Source organism: Panulirus ornatus, chromosome 12 (genome assembly GCF_036320965.1).
Source record: "Panulirus ornatus isolate Po-2019 chromosome 12, ASM3632096v1, whole genome shotgun sequence".
In the NCBI taxonomy this organism is placed as follows: domain Eukaryota; kingdom Metazoa; phylum Arthropoda; class Malacostraca; order Decapoda; family Palinuridae; genus Panulirus; species Panulirus ornatus.
In genome coordinates this window covers 56934937-56951085 of record NC_092235.1, presented here as the reverse complement: position 1 = coordinate 56951085, position 16149 = coordinate 56934937, and the positions used below count along the sequence as shown (strand labels likewise).

The following is a 16149-nucleotide window of genomic DNA, read 5'->3' as shown; positions in this document are numbered from 1 at the left end:
CCGACCTATAAAATGTACCAGGCTAAATTCCAAACTTGACCCTCTTGCCTGATGCTTCAGTTCACTTTCCCTCTTCTATAGGTTTTACTTTGGTTTATGCTCTTGATAGTGCGCTGCTTGTATGCCCTCACCAACAGTTAGACCACGCAATACCTGGCAAGCTACTGCGTCACATGGTTACTGTGTGGTCTTCTACAATTAAAGGGGGTGCAATTTTGATAAGTGTTTCTTTCCCTACACCTTGAAGCTTTGAAACTCTCTATCTTCTCATGTTTTTCCCTAATAACTATGACCCGGCACATTTTAAGACATGTTTTTACTTACTCCAAAATTCATAAATACTTTCCCTTGTCTCTTTTTTTTTTCCTTTGATAATCCTAACTTTACTTCAATTAAGGCCCGGTCTTGATATGGACTTTCGTTCATGACTGAAGCCTCCAACATATAAAAATATATATACACCAAATATTCCCTTTGCATTCCCTTCGATACCAAATCTCTCACACACCCATCATCACTTTCTTCATTCAACCTAATCAAGGAACATTCTCCTCTCAAATGAATCATTTACACAGCCTAAATTCTTGATCTCTGTGACTCATCCCAAGTCCACATTTCAGCAGCATAGGGCAGGGTTGGAAGGACTATGCTTCCTTTAATCCTTTCTCTCACATCCATATTTACACCTCTAACCTTCATTACTCTTAACAGAACTGGTGATGTGGAAGGTGAACAGTTCTTCAAGGAATGTAAGGATATCACAACCAAAGGACATAATGAAATTAAGCAAGAACCTTGTTGAAAAATATAAGTATTTTCATATCATAAACGTGATAGATCAATGAAACAGAACAACTGAAAACATGGTTAATGCAGACAGAATACATAAATTCAAGATGATAGTAGAGAATTTCTAAGTAATAGGTAAATACATATACGTAATCATAGAGAAATATACAATAAACAGCACTCATCCCATTACAAACCTGGATGATGATCCACTGATGTTTCCCTGCCTTAGATCCAAAAAGGGTAAACACAGTAGTGTTTTCGCCTGGCTCAGTCATTAAGCCATATATACGAAGACCCTGAAATTCAAAATACATTACATTATATTACACATCCTTATGACGGTTTGAATATCTCTCCATATTTGCTGTATGGGTTTTCAGAAAAGAAGAGTGAATGTTGGGGTGAAGAGGGTGGTGAGAGTAAGTGAGCTTGGGAAGGAGACTTGTGTGAGGAAGTACCAGGAGAGACTGAGTACAGAATGGAAAAAGATGAGAACAATGGAAGTAAGGGGAGTGGGGGAGGAATGGGATGTACTTAGGGAATCAGTGATGGATTGCGCAAAAGATGCTTGTGGCATGAGAAGAGTGGGAGGTGGGTTGATTAGAAAGGGTAGCGAGTGGTGGGATGAAGTAAGATTATTAGTGAAAGAGAAGAGAGAGGCACTTAAACGATTTTTGCAGGGAAAAAATGCAATTGAGTGGGAGATGTATAAAAGAAAGAGACAGGAGGTCAAGAGAAAGGTGCAAGAGGTGAAAAAGAGGGCAAATGAGAGTTGGGGTGAGAGAGTATCATTAAATTTTAGGGAGAATAAAAAGATGTTCTGGAAGGAGGTAAATAAAGTGCGTAAGACAAGGGAGCAAATGGGAACTTCAGTGAAGGGCGCAAATGGGGAGGTGATAACAAGTAGTGGTGATGTGAGAAGGAGATGGAGTGAGTATTTTGAAGGTTTGTTGAATGTGTTTGATGATAGAGTGGTAGATATAGGGTGTTTTGGTCGAGGTGGTGTGCAAAGTGAGAGGGTTAGGGAAAATGATTTGGTAAACAGAGAAGAGGTAGTAAAAGCTTTGCGGAAGATGAAAGCCGGCAAGGCAGCAGGTTTGGATGGTATTGCAGTGGAATTTATTAAAAAAGGGGGTGACTGTATTACTGACTGGTTGGTAAGGTTATTTAATGTATGTATGACTCATGGTGAGGTGCCTGAGGATTGGCAGAATGCGTGCATAGTGCCATTGTACAAAGGCAAAGGGGATAAGAGTGAGTGCTCAAATTACAGAGGTATAAGTTTGTTGAGTATTCCTGGTAAATTATATGGGAGGGTATTGATTGAGAGGGTGAAGGCATGTACAGAGCATCAGATTGGGGAAGAGCAGTGTGGTTTCAGAAGTGGTAGAGGATGTGTGGATCAGGTGTTTGCTTTGAAGAATGTATGTGAGAAATACTTAGAAAAGCAAATGGATTTGTATGTAGCATTTATGGATCTGGAGAAGGCATATGATAGAGTTGATAGAGATGCTCTGTGGAAGGTATTAAGAATATATGGTGTGGGAGGAAAGTTGTTAGAAGCAGTGAAAAGTTTTTATCGAGGATGTAAGGCATGTGTACGTGTAGGAAGAGAGGAAAGTGGTTGGTTCTCAGTGAATGTAGGTTTGCGGCAGGGGTGTGTGATGTCTCCATGGTTGTTTAATTTGTTTATGGATGGGGTTGTTAGGGAGGTGAATGCAAGAGTTTTGGAAAGAGGGGCAAGTATGAAGTCTGTTGGGGATGAGAGAGCTTGGGAAGTGAGTCAGTTGTTGTTCGCTGATGATACAGCGCTGGTGGCTGATTCATGTGAGAAACTGCAGAAGCTGGTGACTGAGTTCGGTAAAGTGTGTGAAAGAAGAAGGTTAAGAGTAAATGTGAATAAGAGTAAGGTTATTAGGTACAGTAGGGTTGAGGGTCAAGTCAATTGGGAGGTAAGTTTGAATGGAGAAAAACTGGAGGAAGTAAAGTGTTTTAGATATCTGGGAGTGGATCTGGCAGCGGATGGAACCATGGAAGCGGAAGTGGATCATAGGGTGGGGGAGGGGGGGGAAATCCTGGGAGCCTTGAAGAATGTGTGGAAGTCGAGAACATTATCTCGGAAAGCAAAAATGGGTATGTTTGAAGGAATAGTGGTTCCAACAATGTTGTATGGTTGCGAGGCGTGGGCTATGGATAGAGTTGTGCGCATGAGGATGGATGTGCTGGAAATGAGATGTTTGAGGACAATGTGTGGTGTTAGGTGGTTTGATCGAGTAAGTAACGTAAGGGTAAGAGAGATGTGTGGAAATAAAAAGAGCATGGTTGAGAGAGCAGAAGAGGGTGTTTTGAAATGGTTTGGGCACATGGAGAGAATGAGTAAGGAAAGATTGACCAAGAGGATATATGTGTCGGAGGTGGAGGGAACGAGAAGTGGGAGACCAAATTGGAGGTGGAAAGATGGAGTGAAAAAGATTTTGTGTGATCGGGGCCTGAACATGCAGTAGGGTGAAAGGAGGGCAAGGAATAGAGTGAATTGGATTGATGTGGTATATCGGGGTTGACATGCTGTCAATGGACTGAATCAGGGCATGTGAAGTGTCTGGGGTAAACCATGGAAAGCTGTGTAGGTATGTATATTTGCATGTGTGGACGTATGTATATACATGTGTATGGGGGTGGGTTGGGCCATTTCTTTCGTCTGTTTCCTTGCGCTACTTCGCAAATGCGGGAGACAGCGACAAAGCAAAAAAAAAAAAAAAAGAAAAAAAATTTGCTGTATCAATAAAAGTAATGAAAAAAAAGGTGTATGGCTTATCTTAGTAATATAAGGACCAAATCATATGAAGTGCAAAAAAGAAACTCCCTAACACTAACCCATTTATAGCAACAGAACATTAATCAATCACAAACCACACACTTTTTGTCTATCCATATAAGCATTCTGGAAAATGATAAACTAAGACCATTAGAGAGAGCACTTGCTTGGTAGGGGTTAAACAATCATTTTACAAACCAAAATTTGATATATCCATGAGGATTCACCTGCCTTGAACACCATTATATCAGAGGCCAGTTGATGTCCATCCACAAAGACCCAACTACAACAGAGTAACCCACTCAACTCTACCACACCATGTGAGAGTGGTAATGTGGCAAGGAGAAACTTGCCAAACATAGTCACTCGCTAACCAATGCATCTGTGCCTCAGGCATTTTATTGTTCGGGGCTCAAGGGGTATGAAAGGATGGGTTAATTATAAGGATACTTGCTGGGCTCTGCTTGCAAAAGAAAGACGTGTTTTCTATTCTTCAAACCTAAATTTTTATCCAAACATTGCTTTATAAGCAAGCACCTGGAAATACACTCACATGAAAAGAGAGAAACTTTAATTGGCTAAGTTTGAAAAGCTTTTAAGAGATAGAACTTTAAAAAACTTAAACCTTAGCAACAAATGGTTTCTTTTGAGTCATACTCTAATATATGTAGTATATCCTCATGCACATTCAGAAGATTACCAAGAACTAGGCAGATAATCATTATCCTTTTTTCATACATGATCGTAATGTCATATGTTGGTGAGGAAGCACCAACAACAGGCTAAGAAAAGCCATATCCACTCACCTCCATTCTCTAGCTGTCATGTATAATGCACCAAAACCACAGCTCCATATCTACAACCAGCCCCAACAAACCTTTCCATGGTTTACCCCATGCACTTCACGTGCCCTCGTTCAGTCTCTTAATAGCACAGTGACTCCAGCATAAAACATTGTTCCAATTCACTTATCCTGTGCATGCCTTTCACCCTCCTGCATTTTCAGACACCAATCACTCAGAATCTTTTTCATTCCATCCTTCCATCTCCAATTTGGTTTCTTTCTCCTTGTTCCCTTCAATTATGACACATACACTCTCCTCTCTTATTCTCTTCACATGTCCAAACCAGTTTAGCACACTCTGGTCAGCTCTCTAAATAACTCTCCTTATTATTGCATTTCTTTCTTACCATTTCATTATCTAATTGATCATACCACCTCACAACACATATTGTCTTCAAATAATTAATTTCCAAAACATCCACCCTCATCTGCACAGCCTTATCTATAACCCATGCATTGCATCTATCTAATATTGTTAGGACCACTATACCATCAAACATAACCATGTTTGCCCTCTCAGATAATGGTCTCAGTTCCCACACATTCTTCAGCACTCCCAAAACCTTTGCCCCCTTGGTAGAAACATTTAGTTAGATACAGAAGGCAGGAACTTTAGGCAGGAGAGAAGCAGAAACAGTAGGTTGGTAAATGAGGTAAGAAAAACAGGTAGACACATTAAGTAAAATCAGTCAGTAGGAACCCTCTAGAAACACTGCACTAGAGTTGCCCTCTGCCAGTGACCTGTTGAGGGTGAGATACTAAGGGTTAAGAAGTGGCACAGGAATTCACCAGTTACGAAGAGTCTCTTGCCAATATGTAAGAAACAGTTCTACATAGTTTCAGTTCATTAAAACCATAATCTTAAGATGAGCTCATTACTCATGCTATATACCCTTAATCAGGCTACACACAGAAATACAAACACAGATGAACAGGTGCAAAGAAATATCTCCCACTTGTTTGGCAGAGAGTATATAAAAATCAGTGACAAAAGTCTTTTCCCTTGACTTTACAAATGTTAGCATTTCTATGTTCAAACAAAACTGCTAAAGTACCCAACAGTGATAGAGGAAAGACTAACAATTCTCACCTCTGAGTAAAATGTATAAGCTTTCCATGTCCTTCCTTCATCTGTTGAATACTGGATCTCAGCTGTCTCATTCTGTGCATGATATAGCTGTACACCCACAATAATTCCTCCATGATCACCAAATGTATAAAGGTAGTTGCCCCTTAGTACCTGTTCACAGGTATAAATAGGTTAGTACAATGTCCTATGAAAAAATCAAATGATCATTTTCATTTTCACAAAATTATCATCAATACTGAAAAATCTTAATAAAAAAAACTACCTGGTACCAGTTTATCCCAGCATCAGCAGATAAATAGAGAGAAGTGTGACCCTTAAGAGAATTTCCAATTGTGCCTGTTGCAAGGATGAGACCTGGAGCACTCTTCTTACTTAGTATGGGCATAGTATGAGCAGCTGGGTAGAGGTGACTCAATTCTTGGCTCACATGCAATGAACAGCCATTAGCCTGGAATAGAAGGTACACAAACACATAATTCACTTTGAAAATGATCTTGAAAAATAAATGAATACAAATTAGCATCAAATAAATGGTGGCCAACATCAACTGATGTCCTCTTAGAAACTGGTAGCCAGCATCAAGTTAGCCTCTTCTGTCACCAGACTTATACAAGTAGAAATATTGCTATCCTCACTACTTATACAAATGCATTATAAGTGCATTGCGAATGACCTGCTGGCCATGTTTAGACAGTGCCCCAAAAAAACATACAAATCATCAGATGTTCTAATAAATTACTGAAAACACTCGCAACACATATCAGTCTGTGAGAAAAGTGAATTAGATTAGAAATGTAAAGAAATAAAAGACAAAATTTATGTTGGGAGGGTAACCTGAACAAGAGGTTTCACTGGCCACAAATTTGTGAATGAAATTACATGACAAAAGCATTTACTCTTTATGGAAAAAAGGGGTGATGGGGGAGTTTGGAGAGATAGAAAGCAGGTAAAGAGCTAAAATATTTCCAAAGAAAATCACCCCACATATCCTCCCCACATGAGCCAACTACTCACTCGTCACACATTCTGAGTGCAAACTAGTGAAATATTTCCAATTATTACACTGAACTAGATTTACCTTCTTCCAGTACCCTGTTAAGGGTAGCACTAAAGGGTAAGATGTGGCACAGGAGTTCATGAGTTATGGAGAATATTTTGCCGTGGCCACCCCCTTGAGGGGATTCCCAAAGGCAACGGGAGTCAGAGATACAGATATATAGATAGAAAGACATACATTTTCCTCTTATTCACCAACAATATTGTATCTGTGAATGAAACAACAGCAGAGTGTGAATTAAGATCAAGAAAACGAAAAAATAAAACCACCCATATCTTCCTCAAACATACTTGCCATATCCGTTGATGCTTATCTTTCATGTGAAGAGAAATATTTCTGAATAAATTTAAACTTTTCACCACCAATACTATGGCTATGTGTTACATAAGAGTACAGTGTGAAAACAACTTCAAAACGAAAGAGAGAAGATCTCCTCATCCCTAATCTTAACTGGGAGCTGTCAGACACATCATCTACACACCCCACAATCCCTCACTAAGAAGTGAGCCAAACCAACAAAAAAATTAATAAAACTTTAAATGAATTTTGTCATTCATTAAAGCAAATCTAATACTTCATAACAGAAAAACAATTTCAATTTTCTTTTGCACAACATAATACAACTTTCTGGATAATGCCCTCTCTATAAAGGTTAAAAAGAAGTCAAATGAAAAGTTGTAAGAAATTCATACATCAGTAAAAAATTACCTACCTATCTATAAGTTATTTTTTTTTATTATACTTTGTCGCTGTCTCCCGCGTTTGCGAGGTAGCGCAAGGAAACAGACGAAAGAAATGGCCCAACCCCCCCCCATACACATGTATATACATACGTCCACACACACAAATATACATACCTACACAGCTTTCCATGGTTTACCCAAGACGCTTCACATGCCTTGATTCAATCCACTGACAGCACATCAACCCCGGTATACCACATCGCTCCAATTCACTCTATTCCTTGCCCTCCTTTCACCCTCCTGCATGTTCAGGCCCCGATCACACAAAATCTTTTTCACTCCATCTTTCCACCTCCAATTTGGTCTCCCTCTTCTCCTCGTTCCCTCCACCTCCAACACATATATCCTCTTGGTCAATCTTTCCTCACTCATTCTCTCCATGTGCCCAAACCACTTCAAAACACCCTCTTCTGCTCTCTCAACCACGCTCTTTTTATTTCCACACATCTCTCTCACCCTTACGTTACTCACTCGATCAAACCACCTCACACCACACATTGTCCTCAAACATCTCATTTCCAGCACATCCATCCTCCTGCGCACAACTCTATCCATAGCCCACGCCTCGCAACCATACAACATTGTTGGAACCACTATTCCTTTAAACATACCCATTTTTGCTTTCCAACATAATGTTCTCGACTTCCACACATTCTTCAAGGCTTCCAGGATTTTCGCCCCCTCCCCCACCCTATGATCCACTTCCGCTTCCATGGTTCCATCCGCTGCCAGATCCACTCCCAGATATCTAAAACACTTCACTTCCTCCAGTTTTTCTCCATTCAAACTCACCTCCCAATTGACTTGACCCTCAACCCTACTGTACCTAACCTTGCTCTTATTCACATTTGCTCTTAACTTTCTTCTTCCACACACTTTACCAAACTCAGTCACCAGCTTCTGCAGTTTCTCACATGAATCAGCCACCAGCGCTGTATCATCAGCGAACAACAACTGACTCACTTCCCAAGCTCTCTCATCCCCAACAGACTTCATACTTGCCCCTCTTTCCAAAACTCTTGCATTTACCTCCCTAACAACCCCATCCATAAACAAATTAAACAACCATGGAGACATCACACACCCCTGCCGCAAACCTACATTCACTGAGAACCAATCACTTTCCTCTCTTCCTACACGTACACATGCCTTACATCCTCGATAAAAACTTTTCACTGCTTCTATTATGGCAGGGCCAGCATATGGTGCTCAACACACAATTTGTTTGTTAGATATCACTGTTTTTATGAAACTAAATTCCTCCACTCTGCAAATATCTTGCTTGTTTCATTCTATGCTTATTTGCTTTTTCTTTATCTCAGTCTAGTCTACTTTCGAATGTTCCTGTAATTACAACATAGATTTCTTTGGTCTCCTAGCAGTGCACTGAGGAATTATTCTAGTTTCTTTGCATGGCATTCATATATTTTCAGTTGGTGCCTTTTTTAATACATTTCCATACATCACACATAATGTGATGATTCTGCACACATTGTGCTAAGGTGCTTCTTCATGACTATTTTTGTCGGGAAAAAAAAGCTGTATTCCAGACTCTAATCAAGGAGGTTATCATCATATAAAGATGCCTTTTCCATATAAAAAAATAAACTCAAGGTCAGATTTCCAACTAGTACAATATATCACTGGCCAAAGGGACTGTCCGGTTACAATTATGGTTTAAGTCCTCAAACAATGACTTGGTAATCAATATGGATTTATGGGCTACCATGGTCCCATTCCTCATTCACTCCTCTTGCTTAATTTATGCACAACTTTAGCCATTATACACTCAATCTCTCCTGGTATTTCTTCACACAAGTCTTTTCCAAGCTCACTTACTCTCATCACTCTCTTCTCACTGACATTGTTTCCTCTTTTCCAAAAACCCAAAAATCTTTGCCCTCACCTCCAGACATCCCAACAGCTGCCCATTTCAGTATATTTATATCCAAAAGTCTTTCTTTTACACACCTTACAATTAAGATGTAATCCAATAATGCCTGCTAACCATGATCAACCTATCCATTGACAGCCCATTGACCTCTGTATAACACTTCGTTCCAATTCACTCTATCCCATGCACATCTTTCATGCTCCTGCATGTTCAGGCCTTGAGCACTCAAAAGCTTTTTCTCTCCATCCTTCCATCTCCATTTTGGTCTCCCTCTTCTCCTCATCCCCTCCACTTCTGACTAACTTATACTCTTTGTCAACCTCTCCACACTCATTCTCTCCTTATGGCCAAACCAGTTCAGCACACCCTCTTCAGTTCTCACGACCACACACTCTTTATTACCAAACCTCTCTCTAACTCGATCAAAACACCTCACACCAACACATTCACCATTCTCCTCACATCCTCATCTACAGCACATGCCTCTCATCCATATTACATCAATGGGACTGTTATACCTTCAAACATACCTATTTTTGCCAAACCAGATAATGACCTCTCTTTCAAAAATTCTTCAATGCTCCCGAAACATTTGCCCACTCATCTACCCAATGACTCGCTTCTGCTTCAATGGTTTCACTTGCTGCCACATATGCTCCCAGGAATCTAAAACACTTCACTTCCTCCAAGTTTTCTCCATTCAAACTTACTTCACAACCAATCTACTCCTCTGCTTTACTAAGCCTAATAACCTTCCTTTAATTTACATTCCTTTTCTCACATTCTTCCAAACTCAGTCACAAACTTCTGCAGTTTTTCACTTGAATCTGCCACCAGTGCTGTGTCATCAGCAAAGAACAACTGAATCACTTCCCATACCCCCTCACCCCCTATTAACTGCACACTTCCTCCTCTCCATGACTCTTGCACTTAACACCTCATTCATCAACAAATTAAACAGCAATAGTGATATTACACCCCTGCCACAGACAAATCTTCTCACCAATGGTTATCAATAATTCCATGACGATTATAAGACAAGACATATAACTATGTCAGTTGTTTTACATCACCATGCTCATATGTTTAACTAAAGTAAACCCTGAAGCAGGACTAGCATATGCAATGAAAAACAGAAAACGTCTGTGAATGTTATTGCCAAAGAAATTATTATTATATATGGCACATTTGTACATATAGGAACTACAATACTAATCAATTTATTGAAAGCTTTTTGTCCATCTTCAAAAATAGAAAGTGAATCTTGTCAAGAAAAGATTATCATATAAGGTAGAGTGGTATACACAGGTGGTACAATATCAATTGATTTATTAACAGTTTTTATGTCAATTTTCTAAGATTCAATAATGATTTCTCTATCAATAAACATAACCAAAGCTTAAAGATATAATTATCTAAATTAAAAAGTATACGAACCCTTTCACAATCAATAAAATTGCCATCAACATCTACTCTTGGTGGCTGTAATGGCTTCCACTGGGCCCCTTGATCAAATGTGATGTATGACGTTAAGTGTTCTAGTCCAAGATTACCAGAACTTGCTGTGAAGTTAGCCATCAGCTGAGAGGCAATGAACACACCTCGCACACCCTCAACAGGATGTAAGTCAGCAAAAGTCTCATCAGCCACCTCACTGAAAAGGAACAGTAACCCCTTAAGAACAGTAAACTCATGGTTACCTAAAGAGGTTTAAAATTCAATACCAAGAGATACAAATCAATACACTGTAATTTGAATATCCAACTGCAGAGGTAAACCATGTAACAGCAATAGGCACAAACAGTAATCTAAATATCCTTCATTAGCCAATAAACAAATGACAAAGATGAATTAAAGACAATTTATCACAACATTTTGTTGATTCAACTTAAAATACACATCCAGTCAGCTGTTACATGTTCTTTCTACATCATGTTCTACCTTCTACTGCAGCACAGTTTTAACTGACAAGCACTGTTTCCTTACAACACATATTTTTCAAAAATTTCATTTCCTCTGTAACTGTATAACTTATACTATCTAACACATTTAAAACAGAAGGGTAATCTAGAATCTTCCCAATCTTGTCTATCACATTTAAAACAGAAGGGTAATCTACAATCTTCCCAATCTTTTCTAACAAATTTAAAACAGAAGGGTAATCTAGAATCTTCCCAATCTTTTGATTCTTGATCAATATGTGGCTGCACCTTATCTCCACTACAAGTAATTTAAGAAGGATGTTTCTTCAGCTGCTTAAGAGCAAAATATACTACTGTATCTGTAACCTGCCATGGTGTTCAACTGAATGGGACTAGCAGTAACAAGTTGAAGGTTAACCCTTTCAGGGATATGAGCATCAATTACTCCTCTACATAGCAAGGTGTCAGTTTATGCAGGTAATTTCCCACCACAAGTTAAATTTCCCATGCACTCTAGACTATCAGCATCACAAACAACAGATGAATCATATGAGGTGCCTTGAGGCCTCTATAACCCATAAATGACCACAGTAGATGGTTGCATTCTTTCTCTCACAACTCGCTAGCCAGACTACCCACTGTCACACCTCTGTCGCCTGTACTTAGGATTGGATAATCCAGTAAATAAGGTGTTTTTCCAAAACTAGGAATGGCCATCTCTCACTTTATAAGACTGTATATTGGCTGTGATAGCTCTTTGTGCATAAAAATAAAAACCTATCACTCTGTGAGCATACTTATGAATGGCAAATCCAGTAAAAAAAAATCTGCTTTTTCTGTACTAACAATGATTAAGTCTTAAATTCACAAGAAAAAAAAAAAAGGATTGCACTTATACTTTTTGAGCACCCATTCATAAACTGAAAAAAAATATATATATTGTTCTTTTCAAGCACAAATGCACAACAAATGGTTAGTAGTTTCCATTTACATCATCATTAACTGTTAATCCATCCTCTGATTTCAGAAGGCTCTATCTACAAAATCTTACATATATGAACAAAGAGAAGTGATCCACCAGTTCAACTTGCAAAGAAGTATTTCCCAGTTACAAACATCCAAGCAGATTCCTAGAGATTTTCTTATATAAAACTCTACCATAACCCTCATCTATGATGTGAGCAGCACGCTGAATAATCCCTTATCTATTAACTTCACTGCTATTCTATTATTTGCAAGCAGATAAGTGGTTTCCTTAAATATTAATCTCCTAAAGGTGCAAACCAGGCAACAGATAAGGGACAAAACTCACTACCAAGTTTTTCTTACACACAAAGTCCTGTAGCTTGTTTCCTGCTGGATGATAATCACATCAAGGATGTCTTTCATAACTATGAACTAGTCTCATTATTTTTCATCTACTTGGCTGAGCTTCATCAACTACGTATCAGATGAACCTTGAGGTGTATTGTGGTCCCCTTGTAAGGTAATGCAATCCTCCACACTTTTCACTTTCCTCCTGATCTCTGCATGTGTGAACATATTCAAGTGAGTCTCTTCATACCATCTGGTATGTTATTCACAGATATCAAGAAGAGTAATGGTCCTAAAACAAACTTATGGCATTCCATTGGTGACCTCAATCCACTTTGAGAAGGTTACTCTGAAATGCACACCTTGTTCCCTTCCAACCAGATACACTATCCACTGAAGGAGTGTACTCTTTAATCTTGTGTGGTGATCCAGCTTTAATCAGCCTCCCATGAGGTATATTCTCAAATGCTTTCTGGCAATCCAGATTCAATCCATCCAGCCTTCCCAGTTGTCTAAGACAGAGCTCACCCTCTCATAGAAATCTAGGAGGTTTATCATCCACAACCTTCTTTCCCTAAACTGTGCCCTCTTTCACTTATGTTATTTCTTCTCTGTACAAAGCACCCATCTGCCTTTTAGTTTTCCTTTCCTACCTTAAGGACTACAATTAACAGTGAGATTGGTCTGTAGTTCATTGCCTGTTCCTGGTTTCCTTTAATAAAGATAGGTTTGAAAATGTCCCTTCTTCATTCTCTTAGAACTTTGCCTTTCTCAAGAAATATCTTAAACAGCAGTTCAACAGGTACATCTAGTGTGTTTACAAACATCATCAGCACATAAGGCAATAATGGCATGTATGAGAGATGCATGTGGCATATGTGAGCTGGGAGATGGCCAGACTAGAAAGGGTAGTGAATGGTGGAATGAAGAAGTGAAGCTGCTAGTGAAAGAAAAACGAGAATAATACAAGCAGTACTTAAAGGGAAGATGTGCAAATGATGGGAGGAGATATAAGAGAAAGCAACATGAGGTTAAGAGTAAGGTGCAGTGGTTGAAAAAGAAAACAAATGAGAGTTTGGATGCACAAGTACAGGTAACTTTAGGGAGAAAAAGACTTTCTGGAAAGAAGTTATTAGCATGTGAAAAACGAGAACAAGTGGGAACATCAGTGAAGGGGGAAATGCGATAGTGGAAACAGACAGTAATGAAGTAAGAAGGAAATGGGGCATACATCATATCACATACCTGGTAGATTGCATGCAAAATAAGTCTAAAGGGATATCTGTAACTCTCAGTCCACAACCTACTTTGAAAGCTTTGCAAACTAGTATGAAGGCTTATGAAAACTCATTAGCAGAGTCGTTCAGAGAGATGAATGATGCTCATTACCCTACAAGAACCTACTACTTTCAGCTTTATATTCTCATCCATTTTCTAAGACAATGACCCTCCTCCCTTTACTTAACCTCATTCTACTTAATATCAATCTTAAATCTAACTGCACTCAGCTCAGAAGAACCTTTCAATTCAAATAAGAAAATAAATAACTTCAAACTGTACCTTATCCATGAGGAAACCCAGTTTGTGGAGGGGTTGTAGTACAAAATACGTTCAAGAGAGAGAGAAAAACGCACTTGGTGATGGGCTGATCTTGGCACTGATGATACATATAAATTTGACATGAACTGATCATGAGCCACACACACCATCACCTGAAAGTAATAAAAACTGTATCATGATATCTGGCTCCAGTAAAAGCATACATGCATTACAATTACAAGAAATCTTACATACAATCCATTTACAACATTTAGTGGTAAGCCTTCTTAAACAATGTACACAATATACCTGGTAAAATAAACATCAAAGGACAATATCCACAGCTCTTTTCTCTTAAGTATTCCTAGTATGCCAAAGCTGCTTTAGTTAGTACTATTCTAAAAAGTAATAAGGTATATTGATTTGAAACAGCATCATAGAAATATTTCCACTTACACAGGCCTTGGTCTGTGAATTTCAAAGTATAATAATTAAAAAAGTATGATACTTATTGTTTATGGATGATACTTAAAAGTATGATACTTATTGTTTATGGATGGGGTTGTTAGGGAGGTAAATGCAAGAGTCCTGGAAAGAGGGGCAAGTATGAAGTCTGTTGGGGATGAGAGAGCTTGGGAAGTGAGTCAGTTGTTGTTCGCTGATGATACAGCGCTGGTGGCTGATTCATGTGAGAAACTGCAGAAGCTGGTGACTGAGTTTGGTAAAGTGTGTGGAAGAAGAAAGTTAAGAGTAAATGTGAATAAGAGCAAGGTTATTAGGTACAGTAGGGTTGAGGGTCAAGTCAATTGGGAGGTGAGTTTGAATGCAGAAAAACTGGAGGAAGTGAAGTGTTTTAGATATCTGGGAGTGGATCTGTCAGCGGATGGAACCATGGAAGCGGAAGTGGGGGTGGGGGAGGGGGCGAAAATTTTGGGAGCCTTGAAAAATGTGTGGAAGTCGAGAACATTATCTCGGAAAGCAAAAATGGGTATGTTTGAAGGAATAGTGGTTCCAACAATGTTGTATGGTTGTGAGGCGTGGGCTATGGATAGAGTTGTGTGCAGGAGGATGGATGTGCTGGAAATGAGATGTTTGAGGACAATGTGTGGTGTGAGGTGGTTTGATCGAGTAAGTAACGTAAGGGTAAGAGAGATGTGTGGAAATAAAAAGAGCGTGGTTGAGAGAGCAGAAGAGGGTGTTTTGAAATGGTTTGGGCACATGGAGAGAATGAGTGAGGAAAGATTGACCAAGAGGATATATGTGTCGGAGGTGGAGGGAACGAGGAGAAGAGGGAGACCAAATTGGAGGTGGAAAGATGGAGTGAAAAAGATTTTGTGTGATCGGGGCCTGAACATGCAGGAGGGTGAAAGGAGGGCAAGGAATAGAGTGAATTGGAGCGATGTGGTATACAGGGGTTGACGTGCTGTCAGTGGATTGAATCAAGGCATGTGAAGCGTCTGGGGTAAACCATGGAAAGCTGTGTAGGTATGTATATTTGCGTGTGTGGACGTGTGTATGTACATGTGTATGGGGGGGGGGCCATTTCTTTCGTCTGTTTCCTTGCGCTACCTCGCAAACGCGGGAGACAGCGACAAAGTATAAAAAAAAAAAAAAAAAAAAAAAATGATACTTATGTCTTTTGTAACAGATCAGGTACATTAAAAATCTAGATTCAGTAAATGAAACTTTCTTCTGTTATACTTTATACTACACATCATATCCAGGCACAGTAAACAAAATTTGTCCTGTTTTCATATTATATACTCTGGTGTAATGAGGAACTGCGGCCTTGTAAAAATAGAATACAGTGCTGAGGGCAGTTACAGGCAGGGCTACTGAATATTGCAAAAATACTGTATCAACAGTAAACAGTAAGAAAAGAAGTTAAATATAAAGAAATCCTCAACCCTTTATGTCCTAATCACATATGCCATACAAATGACTGGTAGACTCTTAACCACATATGCTGGGCACTCAGAATATGCCAATCCACATCTGAAGGAATCAATGGTTCCTTTTGGGACTAGAGGCATGCACAGAGGCCAAATGTCCCCTGCAACTCTGTCATGCAAAAACCATGGCAGGAGGATACAGTGTTTTGTTCCCCTACCAGATCCCAACTCTGCTACAATGTAAACA

The 16149-nt window shown here is 39.2% G+C and overlaps 1 protein-coding gene across 3 annotated transcripts in view; it reads right to left on the bottom strand.

Moving 5' to 3' along the window:
• The window catches only part of LOC139752080 (sortilin-related receptor-like), a 269696-nt gene that overhangs the window by 203603 nt on the left and 49944 nt on the right, over positions 1-16149 (bottom strand). For all 3 annotated transcript variants that reach the window (XM_071667935.1, XM_071667934.1, XM_071667936.1), the window contains exons 7-11: positions 14032-14183; positions 10673-10889; positions 5804-5989; positions 5542-5691; positions 987-1088 (exon numbers count right to left, since the gene is read on the bottom strand). In XM_071667935.1, coding sequence (XP_071524036.1) covers positions 987-1088; positions 5542-5691; positions 5804-5989; positions 10673-10889; positions 14032-14183 — 807 coding nt within the window. The remainder of the gene's footprint in view (positions 1-986; positions 1089-5541; positions 5692-5803; positions 5990-10672; positions 10890-14031; positions 14184-16149) is intronic.